The 23057-nt window shown below is 45.9% G+C and overlaps 1 protein-coding gene across 5 annotated transcripts; it reads right to left on the reverse strand.

Annotated features, from left to right (window-relative positions):
* Window positions 1–7531: 7531 nt before the first annotated feature.
* Window positions 7532–22270, reverse strand: LOC144125063 (zinc transporter ZIP1-like). 5 transcript variants are annotated; one of them, XM_077658126.1, is made up of 3 exons: window positions 22140–22270; window positions 9675–10195; window positions 7532–8392 (listed from the first exon to the last, which is right to left on the reverse strand). In XM_077658126.1, the coding sequence occupies exons 2-3, from the start codon at window positions 10037–10039 to the stop codon at window positions 7837–7839; spliced, it is 921 nt and encodes a 306-aa protein (XP_077514252.1). In that variant the 5' UTR covers window positions 10040–10195; window positions 22140–22270; the 3' UTR covers window positions 7532–7836. The 5 variants fall into 5 exon arrangements, with proteins under 5 accessions (XP_077514252.1, XP_077514249.1, XP_077514253.1 ...); XM_077658123.1 differs by having other exon boundaries at window positions 7532–8395; XM_077658127.1 differs by lacking the exon at window positions 22140–22270 and adding an exon at window positions 12093–12240.
* Between the last annotated feature and the right edge of the window lie 787 nt (window positions 22271–23057).

Here is a 23057-nt window from a genome sequence, read left to right on the forward strand (position 1 = left end):
TGGGACTCTCGCCACATCATTGAATAAGCTGAATAGATAATGCCCCCCCCCCCCCCCCCCCAAAAGAGAAGTGCAGCCACATGCCCCGATATCGATGGCCATAGAGAGATAAAAAGGCAAGTAGCTACTTGACAAGCATGGCCAACAGAATCAGATGTTATCTACAAGTCACTGTACACAACTGTGATCAAATACCTAGTACTAAAGAGTGACGAGCATAAAAGGAAGAATGAAAAAGTTCCCGAAAACATGGCGCCGGAAAATTAGCGGCTCGTGTTTTGACTAAATGCTAAAATAGCGAAGAAAATAAACCTGTTCTGCTTTGCTTTCAACTCTTCATTTTGCCAGTTTGACCAGTTTTGGCAGCCGGTGTTGCCTTGACCGTACAGTGTTGCTAAATACAGCACGTTGCAACTAACACCGAGGCTACTTTCGAAACAAAACGAATTGGCAAGCCTTCTTGCAGGAACGACATTGAGTGATAAAGCGCAAGGTGCGCACAATGGGCTAATGTAATTGGCTGCTAGATAAAGCTGTGCAAAGAGCAGCTGTTGACGCCCATGTGGCGGATATAAGAGGACCTTCGTGTGGCAAGAACAATGCAAGGCAGGCAACGGTAGGTAGGCAGTAGTGTCAGAGTTAGGCACATATCCAAGGAGCGGCCCAAGACCCCCGTACAAGACACTACCTTGGGCTTCTCCGTAAAGAAAAAAAAAACGTGCCAGAGATTGAATCATGACTTGATATTCTCCCCTTCCGGCTGAAACAGACGCCACACTCTGCTCTTGCCTTCTCCTACAAGTAGAACTATTAAGAAAGAAACACGTGACCTATAGAACGCTCGTGTGGTTTCCCGGTTGTTCACAGCTACTAGCCACGAATTTCATCATGGCACAGCAACTGTCATAAGGAACTGTTTACAGAACGAAAGGGAACAGGGGACACAATGGCGGCTGGAAGTCGTCGTCAACTGGAGCGAAGAAGAGAGGACCCTTGGTCATTTCAATTTTGCCAGATAAATCTGGTCTTTCAAGGCGCAATACACATTCGGCACAAGGTTTAACAGGATGTTGACTTGAAGAATAGTGATGAGGTATCGGTTTTCTGCTAGCGTCCAGCATTTAAGCGTGCCTCGTTATGCGGTAGCGAAGCAATAAATAAGTGTGAGGGAGCGGCGCTCGCTCTCTCTCTCTCTCTGCAGCAAGGAAATCGAGAGGAACTGTTGTATAACAATAGCGCGGTCACCCTTAGATCTTCTCCCGAAAATTAAAAACTGCGGAGGAATGTCAGCGAAATTGTAAAGTGCGGTGTTAGAAAAGAAAACAAGCAAGCAGTGACTCAGTAATTGCAGCGGGGGTAGCGAGTGATATACCGGAATGAGCATCACGTGTTGAAGGCGATACACACGTGCTTGGCACTGTGTACGCGTCACAGACGTTCACATTTGCATGGCTACGTTTCCAGACCGTAGACGCTTTATCATACCGGAGACGTTATAGCGGAGATGTATACCGGTTTACCGGATGCCTTCTGCGCACGCGCAGTGGTTTGGCCTGGCCCCACCCATATCCCCGCTTAGGCTGGAGGTGTCCGGTAAATCGGTATACGTCTCTGCTAAAACGTTTCCGGTATAATAAAAGCGTCTAGCGCAGCCGTGCTCTTCCCGTATGTCGAGCACATGGCACCTATAGCGTACGATGGACTGGACAGATTTGGATGGCTCACTGCAATCGCGAATAAAGAAATGCCTGTACATTTGCGTTACACGCACGAAATGACGTGTGCTTGCAAATAGGTGTCACATTCGTTGAGGCATGAGCTCGAACATCGTTTTGTCCTAAAAAATAATGACCCGAGCTCGCATGCAATACGTACGCATATACGCCACGACCAAACGTCGACTTTCCACCTTGGCTATCTCTGGTAGCAGCACATTGTTGGTTGGCCTTATCAGAAGCGAAAAAAACCCGACACCGAGATAATAACGATCGTTCTTTACTGTTTTGCGACTTTTCTTTCGTGCTGCTTTCAACAGGCATTCCTGCCTTTATCGCCGGTAAATCCCAGCCAGATATTCTATCTCGGCCGTAGGTGAATTTTTCTTTTAGTTGCAATATCGCTGTTTTGCTCCGTGCTGTCGGTGCATGCTCGTAGTCGCTGACCGTTGTGTGGCGACTTCGTATGCTTTTAGGTCGTGAATAATTCTCAGCGGGAGCAACTTTAAACAATGTTCTGTGATGCCTGCAGCAGCGAATAAGTGGTTTTAAAGAGTAATCGTAAAGAAATATATACAAAGACTCTACCTACTTGCTCGCCTCGTTCAGCGTGGATTGACCGAGCAAATGCTAACCCGCATTATGCACGAACTGCTTAAACTATGCTATTATGCTGTTCGGAAACATAAAATACAGACACAAAGAAACGAATACCTGCTCCCAACACTGAAGGGGGAGCAACGCGTCACTGACAGGAGAGGAGAGAAAGAAGAGAGAAGATTGTACCGCAATAAACCGGCGATGGCAAGCCACCAGATCCATTTTAGCGAATGTTTCCGAACGTGAAACCGATGTAGTATAGGTCAACATTAAGAACTAAATTTTTTTTAAAACCTGCAATGACTGCCTCATTGGAAATTCACATACCGCCTGCTGCGTTTCCAGAACTCGTCCAGAGAAATTTACAGGCGCAGATGTTGCAGTACGGGTTCGCATATCCAAATGGGGAAAACTAACATTTTTCAGCTCAAACCGATGCGGAAATTGAGCTGTAAGATGATCCACAGATTGCAGTCGTCCAACTAGAAGCGAGAGATATTAAAGGACGGTGTGGCAGGTAAATCAATTTAGCAGAAGCCAACAGAAGCCGAATTTGTTAATCCTATTTCATATATCAGCGTGGTCATGTTCTCTCTTTGGGCTATGAAATACGGTGTTTCATTTGCTAACAGCTGCGGGTCAATTCTACATTGGCCTACATTTTAAACATAAGTTCAGAACATATTTACTGTTTACAGATTGATTTAGTAAGACTTGGTGCTGGGCTAATAGGTTAAGCAGTTGTTAGAAGCGCTCGTCTGTGTCGTGTCGTCGTTCTCTCGCCTTGTGTTCGTCTTTTTTAACGCTGACCTGTTTCACAGATTGATTTATGCCGAAAAGAAAAAAAAAAGGTTCTTCTCTGAGCTGCTGTATCTAGTAAGCAAAATTTGATAAAGCGACCGCTTAAAAGCTGCAGCTTACAGCTTTCATGGTTAGATCTCGAGGCAATCGTGAAATATCTGCTGTTACTGCGAGAGGGGGACTGCGGAGTTCAGGAAGGCATTAGTGAGTTTGCAACACGTCCATTTACCTCACCCTAATTTCGCGGTATACGTATCCATCTAAGCGTGCTCGTTCACTTGCATTAAGAGGGCTGCGTCAATCTACAGTAAGGTTACTACAAGAAAAAACCAAGCTGTTCCCAGGAACCTGAGCATTAAGACCATACTCTTCATTTGCGCTGCATAAACGTTCTGCACTTGCTTACGGGGATATAGGCTAAAATTTTAGTGCTTCTTGGTAAACTACAGCGGTCTTGTTTTTACATTTATGAGAGAGAAATTTCCTGGCATTGACACGACTCTTTGCATTCTATAGCATTGTCAAAGTACAGGACACCCTCTGTCCAAAGAGTATACATCGTGTTAATGGTCTCCAGATCCTGGGATACATGCAAAACCAACTTTTTTTTTGTGGGCTGAGCAGGCATCTGGAAAATGGTAGGTGCACTTCAGTGTTGTGCTGCTAAAGAGCAGGTTTCATGGCAGATTTCACGGTGCGCTCGATGACAGCGAAAATTTTCATTTTTTTTTGTACTGGCATGTATAAACATACCATTGTACACCGCTTTGAAGATGGTCCTTATAGTGCTCCGTACTTACGTACTTAATGGATTCACCTGCTTCTCGAAATCAATTTTCCAGTGTGTGGACGACTGTGCACGAGTTCCCATCGTTCCAGGTACGTGCAACATGATAATAAATTCGACAGATTTGCGGAAACTACAAGAAATTGACAAAGCTTACGATTATCGATAATCGGTAATCGATTGGAGAGCGCAGCTGAGCGGGCATATTTTTGAGTCTGCGAACAGTACTTTTACGAAACCGAATCAAATGCAAAGAAGTTGTAGCGTCGGTGCCGAATCGAATACTGTACAGGTAAAAACTGAATCGAATACGAATCGAATAATGAAAGAACTTAATCGAATACGATTCGAATAATAATATGATTCTTGGCTACTTGCGCGAATGACCGAATGTTCGTATAAAAAGAATATTCACGCGAAACAGCGAAGCGCTAGTGGCGGCGCTATAACACGTGGAGTTAAATGTTGGCTGTCGAAAGACTCAACAGTGCTCCTCATATGTAGCCCGAAGTCAATATATTAACTCTGTGACCGTCATGCCCTACGTATCGAAAAATTGTTTTTCGCTTTAGTGACAACGACGACGAGAACACTAGTGCCACATCTCAGTTTATGAAGAAACAAGAGTTATGAGCCATGACCTCAGGTATTTAGCATGAATGCTATGTTTGCACAACCTGGTAGAACCCTGTCCCGTCATCAGTCTTGGAGGCCATACTTCTGAGCCTCATAAACGCCGACACATGATTGGACCGCGCGGCGGCGTTTAACAAGCAGGCCCTGCTTTTGGAATAGCTCTCGAATAAAGCTGCGGCGTGCCCGAGGCAACCTTCGTGTCAATTATTCGAAAACTTTATATCGTTTACAATTTGTTTCGAATAATTTTGAATATGCACTGTCTGATTCGCTCAGCGCATCAAATAGCAGAATATTCGAATAATCGCGCACCCCGTAGGGATAATGCTCGTCGGAAGATGTGGTATGCTGTGTTCACTCGCCGATTGCAATCAAACGTACAAAAGCTGAACTTGCCCAAGTCAGCACCCGTGAACGCCACTTGCGGGGGGGCCAACTGTCCAATCGGAGCCACACACCTTTCATCCTCTCCCCTCCTCCGCATCTTCAAGGCTTCAGTGATGATCGCCACTCAGCCCACAGAATGCGCCAAAAGCACCGGCGTTAGCGCTAAGGATCAAATGCACCACGTGAAGTTGGGTTTGTGCAGTTCACGCGGCCAGCCCTCTTGGTATTCGTGTCAACGCGCTTTTGTAGTGTTGGCCATGTGTTTTCGGCACTGCCCGTTTTGTAGATCGAAAGACCTGACAAAATCAACTGCTGTGCACCAAAGTGCGCAGTCAACGTTGATCTTCGTATTTACTATCTTGGTTCGGCGCGGTCACGCCGTAACCGTGCCAGTGTAGCAGAATATATGAGCTTTATTATAGGAAAAATCAGTTTGTTTCTTATTTTAACCAACGGCCCAAAGAAGTTCTGCGTTTTTAATACTAACAAGGCTGAAAAGTCTGCACACAGAGCTTGGTTTATGAATCGCCTTGAATAAATTTAATGCCTTTCCTTGTGACCTGCATGCTGTATTTACCACGTTTTCTTCTTTTAACCGACTACAGTTACTCTTTCTTTTGTTTGTATATTTATTAATTTGGTTATTGATTGGTTCAAGAATAGGAATTATACTCACTATTTTCGATTTGCAGAGTTCTGTTTATGGACTAAAGATGGTCGTTACTTATTGGTTGTTTATTTGTATTGACCGTGCATTGTTGTCCCGCGTGCAAGTAGTCGCGCTTATGTGGGCACAAACTACTGCCCACATAGGTCAATAAAGTTCATGTATGTATGTATGTATGTATGTATGTATGTATGTATGTATGTATGTATGTATGTATGTATGTATGTATGTATGTATGTATGTATGTATGTATGTATGTATGTATGTACGTACGTATGTACGTATGTACGTATGTACGTATGTATGTACGTATGTATGTACGTATGTATGTATGTATGTATGTATGTATGTATGTATGTATGTATGTATGTATGTATGTATGTATGTATGTATGTATGTATGTATGTATGTATGTATGTATGTATGTATGTATGTATGTATGTATGTATGTATGTATGTATGTATGTATGTATGTATGTATGCATGCATGCATGCATGCATGCATGTATGTATGTATGTATGTATGTATGTATGTATGTATGTATGTATGTATGTATGTACGAACGTATGTATGTATGCATGCGTGTATGTATGTATGTATGTATGTATGTATGTATGTATGTATGTATGTATGTATGTATGTATGTATGTATGTATGTATGTATGTATGTATGTATGTACGAACGTATGTATGTATGCATGCGTGCATGTATGTATGTGTGCATATATGTATTTATCGCCGGAAGCTGCTGTATGTGTTATGTCGGAACCCCATGAGTTTTTACTGTCCAATCGGGGCCACACACTCTCGTGTCCATCTCACTCCTCCTCTTTCATTTCCCCTCCTCCCCACTCTTCCTTCGCCTCTTACGCTAAATCAACTGACGCCACTCAGCCCAGGAACCGGCATTTAACAGCTGCGCTGCAAAAAGACTGACATTAAAGCAGGGAGAAAACAACTACGAAGTGCGAGTTCGGGATTGCTGTCTTACACAGCGCACAGTGGCTGAGCCATGTATTGTGTCTGTTGCCTATGTTATGGGCCGACAAATGTCTGCCTTGCGGCTTATACCGACATAAATGGTTTCTTCGATTTGCCCATCTCCGAAATGCTCAAAATGTCATCGGTCAACTCGGCTCTGTGTACGGTCCGGAAGCAAAATAAAGAATGACGTGCGCGGGAAGCTACAGCAGGTCTCGTGCAATCTCGTATCCGAAGCGCTACGGAACTTCGGGAAAATTCTGGCCATTGTCCCGGCAGTGAAAATTGCCACCCGCTTGACCTCTATGTGGGTCATTTGCGACGCGCCAGGTGCGTTTCGTGATATAAACCTGCCTTGTCTCGTTGAGAACACACACTCCTTAGTCATCGACGAGCAGGAAACTCCCGTCGCTGCGTCGCCGCTCATCGCAGACAGTTCTTCACTCGACACTGAACCTAAACAGACGGCCCCCAGAAACCAATGAGGGAGAATTTGAAACTCCTTTTGCGGTGCCATATTTGCGAGATCGCCGTTGAACGTTGCAAACGTTTGTCTCTTCACTCGCAGTTACAGTAAGAAGGAATTCAACGCCGCGAGAAGTGTTTAAGTTTAGACCTTTTCTCAAACTGGCCGCAAGCAGCGTATACTTCACCGTCGTCTGCTGCATGTTCAATTCAGCCCGACCAAAAGTTCGGGAACAGTTGAAGATAGCCCCCGAAGTTCCCGGTAACTATAGGTTGTTCAAAAGAACGAAAGAACGCGTTTCGCAAGAGTCAGACCAGCTGGCAAAGCTGTCCTGAGAAACAGAATAGCGGACAGAAGTGAAGTAAACTACCAGGGAGTACGGGACTACAAATCCAAGATACTTAGAAAGACTCCCTTAGAGAGAGGCCACAGTGCGGAGAATAACGTTAGGAATGCCAACAATGGACGGAAACCAAGCACAATGACTCACGCAAAGATGCACAGTTATTTATTGCGCGTGATCACGTTTGTACAAAAAGATGCATGATTTACTGCACGCGATCACGTTAGTCCAAAAAGATGCATTACTTACTGCACGTGATCAGTTAGTAAAAAAAGAAGCTGCATTTTCGTGGACACCTTGTATCACAATATGTAAAAGTTGTTCGATGGCGATCATTATTAACAGCAGGTACGCGTCAACCATCAGTTCCGGCCGATGGATTGCCACTTGGCATATACTATGCACAACAACAAAACCCACGGAAGAAAACAAACAATGGAATGGTCTTCAACTCAGTCGTGAGGTAAAACCAGGACTAGCGTCAACATGATGGAGAACCCGAGCAGCACCGCCAGCAGTTGCATCACTCCGGTCAGCTGTCGGTTCTTGTCCCTTTGCAAGACCTCGAAGAAGGTAACGTACAGAAGCGTTCCGGTCGCGACACCATTGAGTCCAGCGACCACAGGCGAATCGTCGAGCTTGTTCTTGGTGACGGCCCCAATCAAGGCGCCCAGCGGTGACATGATGGAGAAGATGGCGATGTAGATGAATATGTTGCGTCGCTTCATGTTACACGCGCTCATGTCGAAGCCCACGACGAACGCGATGACGAACTTGTGGATGGAGATGGCGAGAAACATGATCCAGGTCGCCTGGTTCGTCGACTGCAGTCCCAGCGAGAGACCCTCGAAGATGGAGTGAAATGAAAGCGCCACCACGATGAGGACGCTGCCGAGTGAAACGCGCTCCGCGGTCTGGGCGTCCTGGTTGCCGATGACGTCGGATGAAAAGCTCTGCTTGCGTTCTTCACCGTTCTCTTGGGCCGGGGGAGGCTGCTCAGCGTCTTGACTGCTGGTTGAGGAAACAGAAAATAAAAAGAAGCGTGGTACCTATTAGTTTCTCGGTTGGCCTCTCAGGCCTCGATTAGCTGAACGCCTGGAATCCATTTATTAGATTCTGTGCTTTAACGTGCACTGACATCGCACAGCACACGGGCGCCTTAGCGTTTTTCCTCCATAAAAACGCTAAGGCGCCCGTGTGCTGTGCGATGTCAGTGCACTTTAAAGATCCCCAGGTGGTCGAAATTATTCCGGAGCCCTCCACTACGGCACCTCTTTCTTCCTTTCTTCTTTCACTCCTTCCTTTATCCCTTCCCTTACGGCGCGGTTCAGGTGTCCAACGATATATGAGACAGATACTGCGCCATTTCCTTTCCCCAAAAAACCAATTATTAATTATTATTAGATTCTGTGCGTTCCAGGAAGCAAATGTGCGTCTAATGAACGAGTTAAAACAACTCAAAGCCGGATGTTCGAAATTTTTTGTCCTATTACTTCTGTATCTTCTCCACCGCTTATTAAAGAGCGAGAACGTGATGTAGCAATCACGCCTTCGCCTTAAATGCGCTGTATCACGGTACCTCTGGGCCCTTGGCTAGAGCTAATTGAAATGGGAATTTGTGCACGTCTTTGGAGTTATTCTTTGCCTTAAAATTTGTTTGAACATTCGTGGAGACAGATGCAAGTAGGTGGAACATATGTTGAAATTGTTTATGTTAGATTTAGGAAGGGGAAAAAATTTAACCACTTAGTTAGCGCATTGCGCTGGTTTCGCTGGTCTGTAGCGTTGAAAAAGCTCCACATAATGCTGTCTAGCATACACGTAACTGCAATATTAGTGCACTTAGAATCACGAGTAAGATATTTTTCATTGACATTTAGTAGTTACGATACATACCAAGAAAAAAAGAAAGACTTCACGGTTTTTAAATGAGAGAAACGGATCTTAGCAGCGTGAAATTGCAGCCTTTTTTTATTCCCCTGCATTTTATTCGGCCCATTGGAGCAAGCGCCGATCTTTGAGGAACAGTATGAATTATACGATACCACTTTCAACAAAGCTGATCTAATCAAAATGTTAAGCTTATACTGGATATATGGTTGCGTGCTTCTTCAGGAATTTTACGACGCAGCACGGAAAAGTTGCGGGATAGTGAAGCTTAGATAACGTCGGTAATCTTGTTTGGCTTAATGAACGCCAGTTACACCATGACTATGACCAGTATACATAGAACATGCTATATAATATATCGTTATTGAACACTGAACGCAGGACAATGGTTTTTGTTTACCTGCAAGTCATTACTGTCGCTGTATGCGAGTGACCATGGTCGGACGCGTGGTGACTGTGGCCTAGGCAGGCGTGGACTATTTCTTCCAGCGCGTAGACAGCAAGGAAGCCCAAGCAGACGACAGCTTCAGTGACCGGAAACTCCGTGGACAACTTCTCGAAGCCCTCGCGCACTTCCGGCAGAAGATGCAAAAAGCTCGTGGCGAAGAGTACGCCTCCCCCAATGCAGACGAGAAAGGCGAAGGCTTTGTTGCCCCACCTGGCCACGCTGAGTCTCTTGATGAGCCAGATGGGAAGTAGACCAGACACCAGCGTCCCGAACAATAGCAAAAGAGGAGCCACAACTTGAGCCCACTGAAACGCCATCTTTCGCCGATTTCGCAAGTACCCGCCGCGTTCGGAGTCGTAGGTGTAGATGACTAGTGTCTTCGGGCTGAGCCTTCTTCAGGAGGCGTCTGTCCGGTCTTCTGGGTCAAAATAAGAACCGCAATGTCCGCCAGGCGCACTTCCGACCTGGTTAATCTGCGAAAAATAGGAATACGTGCGCGTCAGACAACGTCTACAACATTGTGGGGGCGTGACTGGAGCTCGACAAGCTGCCAGAACTGACCTTGGGCACTGTCCTTCCATTACGGATCAGGAAAAATCCCAGACGGACAGGAGCAAAGTAGATGCAGGCGGCTTGGAAGGCGCAGTCGGGGGTAACGCACTTTAATGCAGGCTTGTGTAGTTTTCGCGGCGTGATCGTTAAAAAAAAATTCCGATTGAGAAAAAATAAGTCCCTTCGCGACACCCGCGCATTAGGCTTGCACTGCTAGCACATTGCCTTGAGGAAAGGACTTGGAGGTGACAGCGCTTGTTACACAAAAGCAGCGCCAGTGCCATATTACCATGCCGTTTAACCAGTTAAGGACAAATGTATTACTGTAAAAATTCATAGCAGGAACATGCTCTGGACTCATCAAAAAAAGTTCGTGATAATGGGTAGGCCCAACGATGGACTAAGAAAATAAAGGGCGAAATAACTGAACTAATGGAAGCGTCGACTGATGTCGTCCTACTCTTTCCTGTGTTCGTCTCGTCGTGTGCGCAACACCATACCAAGAAAACGGAAATGACCGGTTTTGTTTCAGACGGAAAGTAAAAAATTTAGAATCTAAAAAGAAAACTGAGAGAAACCAAAGAAAATTGGACAAAAGTTGTTATGCGACCGTTAGAGAGCAAGCCCGCGCCACGAGCTACGTAGCGAAGGCGAATTACTTGCAGGGAGAGATGAGTAGTCTTTACGCTGTGAAAGAAAGCTGCATGTGTATTCCAAATGCGCATGCGCAACTTCAGCATACGTAGAATCCGTGATATCACCCTCAACTTCAAGACGTATATTCAGTCCACTTTAACATCATCAGCTCTCAACTCAAACAAACAACCTCCCTCTGTCCCAGCCATGATACCAGTCATTAGGTAGTCATGCGTATTTTCAGCGTATCACGGCGTGGAAAATGGGAGGCCATTATTTTGCAAAGTATCTACGGACGGACCTTCGCAGACCTAAATGTAGTATCTAAAACACTGCATTAAACAAAAAATGGGGCACATTTCCTATTCGCGCTACCAGGTCGGTTTCGTTTTTTTTTTTCATCCTCGTGAAGTGTATAATAAAATAAAGAAAGTGCAATGAATTGGTACACGAAGCTGAATTTTTTGACAAGACTCATGTCCAACATTCTCGGACAAAAATTTTAAATATTGAAAATCTCGAAGGTACTGGTATAGAAATATGGCAGGTAACGGTCTATTCTTCCGGTATATACATACCAGCGGCGTTGTGTGTGTGTGCCTCCTTGTTCCTGTCCTGCGTCTGTTTCGCTGGTTCCACCATTGCGCATTATGAACCAACTAGCCCAGCAATTTACTCTATTATACCAAAAATCTTTCTTTTATAGTGTTTCCATCGCTCGAATCGAGCAGCTAAGACTGTCATAGAAAGCCGAAAGAGAAGGGTTTTGACGATAGCGAAAACGTTTATAGTAAAATAATTCAAGCCTGCCAATGAGATATCTGCGGATATATTGATTTTTATAGTGAAATTTGAAATGTATTAAAAAAATGCGCTCATGAACTCTTTCTCGTTCAGAAATGACGTCGGCCGTGACGTCGGCGTCGCCGTTTATCATAGGGGTGCCACACTCAGTGAGCTGTTGGATACAATTACTCATACAGAGGACACGAATGCAGACGACACGAGTTTGTCAAGCAAATATGAGCAACAACTAATTCTGCGCTTGAATGGACGTCTTTTTCAGCTTCGGCTTCTTTATATACACCACCCTTCAAATTCAGTAACCGCCTTTATCTCGTTAATACTATAAGGTAATAAATACGTTACGTCACAAAAACAGACTCTCAAACGGTGAAATACCTTTATAGTGCATGACGAGGCGAGTGGGTTGTATGAAGCTCTAGGCGCCGAGTGCGTTTGTGACAATGAGTTCAGAGCGCGGTGGTAAAAAACAGGAGACCGGAAAGTGCCGGGTGTATCGTTTGCTCCGCCGGACAGGTTATCTCTACGCGTCAGATTAAATATCATTGTGTAGCGTAGTCTCGACTGGGCCGATTGGAATGGCTGTTGCTCATGCTGCACGTCTGAAGAAAACACGCCCCACATACATCCTTTTTCGGCACAGGAATGTGCGAACGAAGGGGCGGAGCTTGTGAATATCCTATCTATTTTATGATAACAGTATCAAAACTCTAGTCGGCAGCGGGAGCTCTGTTTTTTTTTCTTTTAATGACTGTGCTTTGGTGCAGCACTATAGAAGATGTTTCAAAGCGCCTAATCTGAGCTAAAGCTGAATTAGCTGAAATAAAAACACGCTGTCCTAAGCTTTATTGGATAACGTATATTAAAGGGCCGACGGCGAGATTTATATCTCGGTCCGGTCACAAAGACAATGAGGACCAAGGTATATGAGTGACAGCCTGGGCTGTCACTTTGCAAAAAGCATAAAATGCGCTGGCCGCTTCGTTTACAGCAGGATTTTTCAAAGCAGGCTATTTTTTGTGCTATTTCTTTCTCTAAAGGGCACTCAGGACGAATCTAAGTATTCCTGTCACAAAATTTAACAAAATGTGACAAAATGTTTTTTTTAAAACACGGATTTCTATTGCTGGGCTACATAGCCACTCACTTCCGAACTGTGATCATGAAGTTTTTTGGGTCTTGACGTCATGAAATCGAATCGAGAGGCGGGAAAAAAGATGTTCCATTTGGAAATCTGATTTTCTCAATAATGCACCTTTTGCTGCCTAACAAACATCATAGAAAGCAAGAACCATCCTAGAAATCAATTTTCACTGAAAAAAAAAATGGCTAGAGTTATTAGGGTTGCTTCAAGAAAAGCATGGTTTTAGACCCGCTTTTGTTATCTAAGCTGCATTTTTTTCTTTACTTGACTTCATTTTGTCCTTAAGGGCCCGAAGGCATCACATAAGGGCAGGCAGGTTAACGTGTTTAAAATTCCTTCAACAAGCTCGAAAAAAAGATAAGAAAACATAACAACGCAAACAAGCAACTTCAGAAAGACAAAAGAAAAAAAATGACCGCTTGTGCGTCTGTACTCATTCAAGACTTCATATTGGCGCATCGTACCGTGTTAACAATTTGAACGGTACCGCCAGTTGAGCGCACTGCTGATTTACTACGATGACGCGAACGCCGTTTGATTGAGCGCTGACCTGGTGCTCGCTTGTATTCTATATGTGTGTCTTTTTTCTTGTAAACTCTGAATTCTTGGCGGTACTGCGTGCTTGTGTCAGTTCATCATTCATATGCATTAGCAACATTTTAAGTGACGTAACAAGGTGCAATAGATAAAAAAGTACCTGAGCGTTCATTGCCACGTATGTGCGTATGCAGTCATATAATATATATCTCATATCATCTAAAACATCGTCATATCGCCATATCAGGAGTAAATCAGGAGAGCCGAGCAGGCTTGACACAATATATTAATCATGGTCAGCTGCAGTGAGTTCATCAAGGTACCTGAAAAAGACGGTGACCTCCTGGTGTTAGCCACTTCGCTGTTTTGACCACTTCCTGTGCCAGCCATCGGCGACTGCAGAACGCCTTCATCGACAGATGAGCTACTACCAGACTTAAGTGTGCCTCGGAGAGGTCAACACCCTAATCTAGAAAAACGATTCGATAACCATCGAGCCATAGCGGTAACCATCGAGCCATACAGACCACAGCAGCTGAATTGCCGACGAGTTCCGCCCTGGCTCAAGCCAGGACGTCCGTCTCGACGATAAATCAAGGATACCCTGGCGACAAAGGACTGCACTCTGCCACAAGCTACCTCCGGACTTTCAAACCCTGACGAACTTTCAAATATGTCTTGCAAGCATGCATGACAAAATTACTTTTTGGTTTTATGGGGGTTTAACGTCCCAAAGCAACCCAGGCTATGAGGGACGCCGTAGTGAAGGGCTACGGAAATTTCGACCACCTGGGGTTCTTTTACGTGCACTGACATCGCACAGCACACGGGCCTCTAGAATTTCGCCTCCATCAAAATTCGACCGCCGCAGCCGGGACCGAACCCGTGTCTTTCGGGTCAGCAGCCGAGCTCAGGATTACTTTTGAAAGGTAATTGAATTACATAGCAAATTACTTTCTCAAAATTCCGAAAGTGCAATGATTTTACATTACCAATTGCAGCTCGCAGAAAAGTAATCACATTACATCACAACTGCGAAAAGTACGTTTGAGTTACTTTGCAGTTTTCGGGCATAGAAAGGAGTAGACTGGCCAGAGCTGCTACAAGCAGAAGGACTTCAGCTCCAAAGGTAGCGTCGAAAATTTACCCTGGTTTGAAGAACAGGCCTTCTTGCAGAGCTGAATAGCCGCTCCGCTGGCGCTATTGTGAGCAGCCGTTCTGTAAGCGGTGAAAGCTCTTTCAGCCTCGAGTACGCCTCAAAACTCGTAAAGTCGTCTGTCTGTGCGGCTATGGGCTTGTGCAGTGCAAGAAGCTGAATAGCTTTCCCATTTCACAGCGCCAATATGGCGACCCATGCGCGCAGCGACACTCATCCACCTGCGCAACCTTGCTGGTTTGGCGGCCAAAGTTTTCAGCACATCACTCCTACTTTCGAGGCCCAACCTGGCGATCGATTGAATACAGCTTTCTTAAGACCAAGGGTACCGATGCTTTTTTAACAATAATAATTAAAAAATGCCGACAGGTTAGCATTGCTAACCACGAAATATTTTGCGGAAGCAGGTTTTCGCAGGTGGACGCCAAAGCCATGTAGCTGAAACCACGACTGAAAGCGCGTTCCCTTTCCTTTCGTGACTTGCGCTAAGATGGAAGTTGACGAAGACGACGACGTGCAATGCAGAACGCGAGTGTGTGTTGCAGTTTAACACGAGGCGTGATCAGCTGCGGCGATAGCATAGCGTTCTCGCGCAGTGGCCAGCGAAGCTGATCTGTTCGCGCCGCCAAGGGTCCGAAACCCAGTCGCGGAAATATTTATTTTATCTCTCTAGGTTGGTGAAGGGCACCCTCATATAATGTCTCGTTTATTTCTCGCCGTTTCCCGCATCACGTGACTAACCTCAGAGGCTTCACCACACAACCATTTTTCAGGTCATGAGGCCAATAGGGCTTTCGCGTTAAAAGTAATTAATTCTACCTAAAAATCTCTACCCCAAAGCAGTTCATTACGTCGCAGTGACCGAATTACCGCCATGTCTGGTTATAAGCTTCATAAGACAGTGTTAACTGGATTGGACAAATAGGCAGTGCCTACAAAAATACTGAGCATCTTTCCGGACCTGAGGCTGCTAGTATGAATTATATAACAGAGCCTGTAATCTGCCTATCTGCACGCCCCTGGAAGTCAAAAGCGGCGGTTAACTCGAATACCACGCATCATGTTTGAACCAACAAAACACGCTGGATATTGCTGTTAATTCATTCATTTTCCCCCATTTCTGAAAAAAAAAAGTAGGCTCGTTAAATTTTCCCTAATACGGAACTATATGGTCATTACCGACCAGCCCAGCTGCGCTGGGTAATGGAGGTGGCAATAATGGACGTAGCACGCTGTTCTTATTGAACGAATACTCTTCACACGTTCGAATTGATAAAGACGACAGTCATGGGCGAGTAGAGAGGATGAAAGGCCCACTCCGTATTGCGTCGCCATTTTAATGCCCAGTGGTGCTTTTTTGCTCAGATACGGAAAGTTCAATGACCCCAGCTCTTCAATTGGAGCAACCCCTTACTGTGTTCTTTCGCGCAGATCAACGACATACTGCTGGAAGCCGTGCGGATCGGGTCACTGTAGGATAAAGATTCGAATGCGTTCTTTGTCGGAGGCCGCGAAAGGAGGAACTGCTTCGCTCGTTCTATACGCCAGCAAACTGGGAGCTCTTGCGATAATAGAGGAAGAGAGAGCCTCATGCACTTGTACTTTACGCTTCTTGGCGGTGCCTACAAAACAATAAGGCTGAAAACAATGCGTTCAAACGAGCACGGAGAGGACAATGCGCGAGACTACAGAAGACAGCAGGAATGTTCGAATAAAATAGAGCGCAAAAAAACGATTTAGTGAAAATCGCTTTAAACAGTGCACCAGGGGCACGACAGAGTTGCACGTGTGAGCCAAGTTGTGACGGCAATAAAATAAGAGGGCAAGGAGGCGAAGGCCTTAAGGAGAGAAAGCCACAGAAAGTTGTGGCAGAAATGAAAGGACGCAGTGCGTCACGCTGGCGGAGGACGGCCGATCTAGAAAATCAATACTCGTGACTTATGTCTCATGTATGAAGAAAAAGGAACGCCGACCAAAAGGTTGTTTTTTAAAACGAAGACGTTTCGGCTTCCATACGGAAGCCAAAGACGTTTCGGCTTCCATACGGAAGCCTTGATCAAGGCTTCCGTATGGAAGCCGAAACGTCTTCGTTTTAAACAACAACCTTTTGGTCGGCATTCCTTTTTCTTCATACATGAATCTTCTACCCGACCAGACGAGTTTTCGTCAGACTTTAAATTTCGTGACTTACGTCTCAATCACTACTGTATGCATCCTGTTTTGCCTTGATAGCTGAGGATTTGAGGAAACGGGACCATCATTCGGTATTTAGGCACTCGATCGGGGCCACGAGACATGGCTACGCACAATGAAAAGGCTCCGGAAAGATTCAGATTCCAAGCGGTACATACCTTGCGTTTTCCAGCCGATTAAATTTATCAGTTCAATGATCGTTTGGAGTCATTCGCCGCCCCGAAACGCCGCCGCAGTGGTCGCTAATAAACGTCAAATCCTAGCTCTCGGATGTCGAACTAAAAGCACTCTGACTACGTCTCTTCGTTATCTGTGTGTAGCAGAAAGAATTCCTACAAGAGAAGAGGTAAACACAAAAGCGGAAGTTTCAGTTTTGGTATTTCCTTATACATATACACCTGATTATTGGATAATGTTAGATAACGAAGTATTCGAGAAATAGAGACAACCTTCATTTCTTTTGAAAACACTTAAAGACTTTTTGGCTGGTCTAGTAGTAGCCAGAGTACTAGAGACCAGCGCACACTGCAAAAAAGAAATCCATTCTGAATCTCTTGTGCGCTGGTCTGTCTTGCAGGCGTTCTTCTTCGACGGAGGAAGGGCCTGTGCTCTCAGGCGTTTGCATCCGTCTATCCCTGCATGCACAATAGTGTGTAATATTCAAGGACTTTTACTGCGTTCAATCGAAGCGGTGGTTTTCTAAATACAGGTAAAGGGAAAATGTTTTATTTCAAACCGCAAAAAATCATACCTTGTTTAACGCTCACATTGAAATTGGGCGACGCTGCGATTCGGTAGCCGCTCGATACTGTGGTTCGAAAATCTTTCGCATTGCGCAGTATCAGCAAACTTCTATTTCATTCCATAGCGAGCGGCATCCTCAGGCGTCGGAATCTTTTCTTCGCATGTATCTGTTTACTCGCTCTATGTGGAACCCTTATAGCGCGTATTTGCAGTCAAGGTCTATCATGCGTGTCACGCAGTTAAATTTACCTGCAGAAAGATCATCAGTTCATTCTGAATGAACAGAATGAGGGTCACTTCAGCTCTTCATAAATATTTATACGCAGCTGTACATGAAACAAGCTCACCTGACAGATTATGCATGCATGTCGCACATATAACAAGGTGAATATATATAACAACAGCCCTCGCACTCAACACGTGCATTGCGGTTGACAAGGCTGTCTTTGACAAGTCGCTTGACAAGTCGTCGCACTCATTTTTTTACCACAATAACAGCTAGCGGCTGGTGAGCATCATGCGTGACTTCCTCCCCTGCTGTTGTTGTCACAGAGTCAGCCAGCTCGCATAAGCCACACAGGCAAGCCACAGGTTTCCTTCTAAATACTTCTACGAGATTCCAGTCCATGTGCGTTAAACCGAAGCTGGAGCTCCGTTTAGCTCTTTTTTTAATGACGAACCTCCCGCAAGGGAAGATATCTCATATAGGGCCCACTGAGTCACTCTATTTGTTTCTCTTTTTTTTTTTATTCTGCGTGCTAAACTGGCGAAATATCAGATTCAGTTGGAGGAAAGAGTCGCTGCAGCTGTGTGTGGCTGACGGGGCCCCGGCTTTTGTGCTTCCGGCAAAACGACGGCCGTCGGAAATGTGCCTCGTGTAATGGCAATCCACTCGACATGCGCGCAAGGCAGCAAACTATGCATGCGGCGCCCGAACACGCTAGATAGTCTTGTTCGCACAAATGGGCGTCACTCTATGGTAACCCAACTATGCAAACAGGCATTCATCGCGTCGAAAACAGATGCGCAGCGCACAGCCCTACGCCATGCTGCTGTCTATGTATAATAAAGGCTTGCCTTTAAGAACAACTTCATACCTTCTATCGACGGTTGACCTGTAACGTGTGCTTGGATCGGACTGTCCGACTAGCTATGCGGACCAGCTAATGGTTTCCGCAGTGAATCTTTGAACGTCTGCAGAGAAACTTATGTAATGGGGCCAAGAAGTGCAGAGTTCATTCGATTAGATTGGTTCTTAGTCCGTGCAGACGGACTGAAAGTTCAGATACTTAACTCCGCCCCCGCCTCCCGCCCCCGTTTTTTCGCAGCGTCTAGAACTGTTTCCACGAAGTCAGTGATGCCGGTAACATTTGACATCCTTACTGGAGAGAATGGTCAGGCTATTTTGTGCCTGGAAAAAGGATCACGCATCAAAAAACAAGACATAAAGATGGGCGTCGCGAAGTTCTACGGTGAGTCTAGGAAGTCCTGCTTAGTGGTGTAACTTTTTTCTTTTTGTAAAGTGCTTGAATTTTTTACTAAAGAATGCTGTAGCTGATTTGTTTTGCCGTGGACGCTGCTTAGGATCATCATGAAGATAATTAGTTGGGCACAAACGTGTCTTTTTGAAGAATAGGTTGTGAAATTCAGTTAGCGTAGAAGTATGCGCCGTGCGTGAATTCTTAAAGTTTTCGGACCCCTCATGGTGTTTTTGCTAAGTAGGGGGTGCCAAATGCACACAGAAAAATATTCAAATTTTTCTCTAAGCAGAATGTAAGGCCACTGTGTGTCGTTGTCGTTCATCGTCCTCACATCTTCGGCAAGCTGTGAATCGCATAAAATGAGCGATGTTCAGTCGACACGGCTTCGTTCTTGGTCTTTAAATACGCTTGTCAGAGAAATGCTAGCGGAGCGATTCCAGTATATCACGTGCCACAGACACTGTATAGTGCCACGAAAAGTAGTTCATAGGACACGAATGAGTGAGTTGTGCAGTTGTAAAAAATACATATATAGAAAATTTGATAAAATTATTATCACAATGATCGTCTTTATCAGCCAGCTTAGGTACACGGTGACCTGCAAACAGCCCTGTCATTTGGGGGTCGATTAATCTAACTGATCTTCCACAGTATTGTAATTAAAATGTGAATAGCGCGGTCTAATCAGACGCGCAGCAGAAATAAGCGCAGATTTCAATGCCTGTGTCAGCAGCGATGTAGGAAGTTACAACAATAATGTGGCTCTTCGGAGATAGATATATATCGGCGCTACATTGAAACTTGAAAAGAAGGTGGTAGAACTGCGTTTTGTATACGTGAACACAAACCTTCTCTCACGTTCCGTTAACCATAAAAAAGAAGAGAAAACTGAGTCGCACCACCTTAAAATTTGTCGAAACATCTATCGTGTCATTCGAAGCGTTGCTAATCATCGAGCATTCTCTTCTACCGCAGGTGATCATTGGTGAATGCCAGTTCGATGATTGTCACGTCAACTGGTGATGACTGATTTGCGAGGATAAACGTAATGCTGCAGAAATAGGCAACGGACAGATAACGAATCCAAAGCTTGCCATCAATAATTAGGGACCCTACCACCCCTCATCCCGACACAGAAAAAGAATCAGCTGCAACGCCCCCCCCCCCCCCCTTCCCTCTTAAACGCTCCTCCACAATCCCTTCATTTCTCCTTCCTGAAACTGCTGCGTAGTTTACTTTCGTAACAGGCTTTTCATCCTCGCATCTTCTTTCGCATTTATCATGAACAACTGCTGTCTGCTTATGCGACTGTTGCTACGAGCCTTATTTCCTAGACGGCTGTTTCCTTTTTTTTATGTTAGTCGCTTCTGTTATCTCCCGCCGTGGGCTTTCGTCGTATGCAACACTGGCCGCAAAGACGAAGAAACAGGCCTAAAAAGGATATGCAAAAATGTTCTTTAGTTCCGCTAACCCAGCCGCTCAATTTATCTCGCGGTCAACATTTCTGTTTGTACAAGTAGAACGCGGCCAACTTCAGAAAAGGAAAAGCGAGCCAAAATTTGCCTTTAATTTAACAGCTACATCGGTAAAATTATGCGCGTTGGCATTGATATACTGCTGGTGAAATTTCACAGCTAGGAATAGTGAACCGGGCATTACATGAAGTCGAAACCTTTCGCATCACCTTCACTAGCAGAACTTCGAGAAATTGGCAACAGTAAAATGATTGGTGGCATTCTACACAGCACTGAAATACAACGGCTGCATTTCTGACCTTGCTACTTTACCTGCACTATACAACTTCAGCAGCCTCTCTAAACGCGTACCGAAGTCGTAGCCTAATTGGAAGCAGTGCACTGAACAGACTGCAAGTAAGGCAGTAAAAAAAAAAAAAAAACGGGTAACGGAGACGCGAACGGCGTCAAGTGCGCGTGAACCAACACATGCAAAAATAATAAAAGTTCTATACAACTTCACTCCACTCTCCTTTTCCCTGCCTCCGGGAAATGGCTCTTTTTCTGCCTTTTGCGGTCAGATATTTTATTTCAAAGGCTGCATCGCAATAGACTAGGGGCATGTTCTTCTGCTCAGAAAACTCTCCCTTCCTCTGGGTGACCTTTGCGCTCAAGCTCCTCCCTTGTGACGCACGTCGTCGTGGGTACAAAGTGGCAAAACAGACGTTTGGCGGGATCATGGTTTTTATTAAGCGTCCGATACCCTTAGACTTCGCTGTCATTTGTGTCTCTCTGGTAAATATCGTCGTCGGTAAATCGCCTCAATCGCAACTACAAGGCACTGACTGAATGCACTTTCGAATGGCGCCCGAGAAAACAACTCCTGACCCTGCTGGCCACAGCAACAGAGCAGCTGCCTGAGCGAGGCGGTTGAGCGACGGGACTTTGCACTTATAAATGTATCTGCGTTCAAAAATATATTGTCTGTCTGGTCACTGCACTAAGGAATGAGACGTGCATCCAGAATGTAAAGCTGAGGAAAGTTTTCCTGTTTGCGGTTCGTCTCAAAATTCATTATAATTCATGGCGAGGTTCTTCAAGGTTACTTATCTTACCCTTTTTTTATACGTAGCATTAATGACGAAAGATAGCCTTATTTCATTCCTTTTATTTTTCTTGCTGGGTAGGCGCAGATTCATTCGGTATTCTTGAAACGACCCGGCCAGCGCTTGAATTACGAAAGCCGCGAACGGTCAGCGCAGCTCGGATGGCCAGTCCAGCGACGCTCGGAATTTTTGACTTCGTCACCGCATTACCTAAGAGAGGCCGTTTAAGTGGGGGCGCATTTTCACACCCGTCGGGTGATGAGGGGCGGACATCACCGCTAGCGCGTTTCCGCGGCTGGCTAGCTAGGCCTCGCCAGTCCAAGCGCGGCCGACTCCCCACGTTCGAGATAACGCGCGCCGCAACGAGCGAGCAAGGAGGTGAGCCTTTTGCGCACAGCCCCAACTTGCGTTCCGTCCGCACAAACCGCCTATATAAACGGCAAACTGCTGCTGCGCCGCAGGTGCGCGCCTGGCTGGATGGCTGGCTGCGCGCCAGCCGACGGCGTGCGCAAGCTGCTTCGGCGGCGGCACCGTAGGCGTAGCCTCGCAGCTACGCCGTGCCGAACCTCGCTTCGTGCGGTACGTGCGAGAGAAGACGAACTGCTCTTACCCGTATATGTAGCGGTCTCTCCCCGGAGCGAGGTTGCGTGCCGTCTGCAAAGCTTGTCGGGGCGTATTTAGAGATCGCTGCTGCCGGGAGGCGCGGTTTGTTCGGTGGCTTATCGTGCGCGTGGAATGACGGAGGAGGAAAGCTGGCTGCCGGCGAGAGGGTAGAGGCCTTCCGTTATCGCACGCCGCTCCTTTCCTTCTCGTCATCCACGAAGTCCTCCAGATTTGATGCTCGTCGCTTGCCTCTTCAACGCCTCCGCTGCTGCCGCCTCGGGAGGGAGGTTTCGGACGCCGCCATTGCGTTCGGAAGAGACGTCCGCTTGTTCGGCGTGCTAATACTCGACTTGCTGCCGGACACCGCAGGCGGGAGTGGCGGCGTGAAAGGTTCTCGCGAGCGGCCGCTCACGTTTGTGTCTGCCGGGAAGTACGTCAGCTGGCGTTGGAGCGCGTGCTGCGGCTCCTGCCTGCGCCGATCAAATTACGAGCGCCTGTGTCGTGTCCGCGGCACGGGATGTGCGGCACCGAGAGCGGTCGATGACACGGGTTCCTCGTAGCTGGCGAAGTGTTGCTGTCGAACTGTGTAGACAGCCGTCGATAATTAGGGCAGCCGCATTTATTGAGTTGCATGGCCGGCACTCAACCAGAAAGCCAAAAAAAGAGATACTTGCCGTAAATGTCATACGTCTGGTTCTATGTGGCCGGTCAACCTTGCAGTTTTCTACCGAGCTTTTGGTTATTTACGTGGTTAGGTCAAGATCAACCATTATTAGGAAAAAGAGTTCAGCTTCTTGGCAGTGCGGTTACAAAGCTCCCGACAATAAAGATGTACGGAGGCAGTTCATCAGGCGAAGTTTAGAACAGACTAGGTATTCGCTGATGGCTTGCAGGACGATACCAACTAATTTCAGGGAAAGCGGCC

The sequence above is a fragment of the Amblyomma americanum genome, chromosome 3 (assembly GCF_052857255.1).
Source record: "Amblyomma americanum isolate KBUSLIRL-KWMA chromosome 3, ASM5285725v1, whole genome shotgun sequence".
Taxonomy (NCBI): domain Eukaryota; kingdom Metazoa; phylum Arthropoda; class Arachnida; order Ixodida; family Ixodidae; genus Amblyomma; species Amblyomma americanum.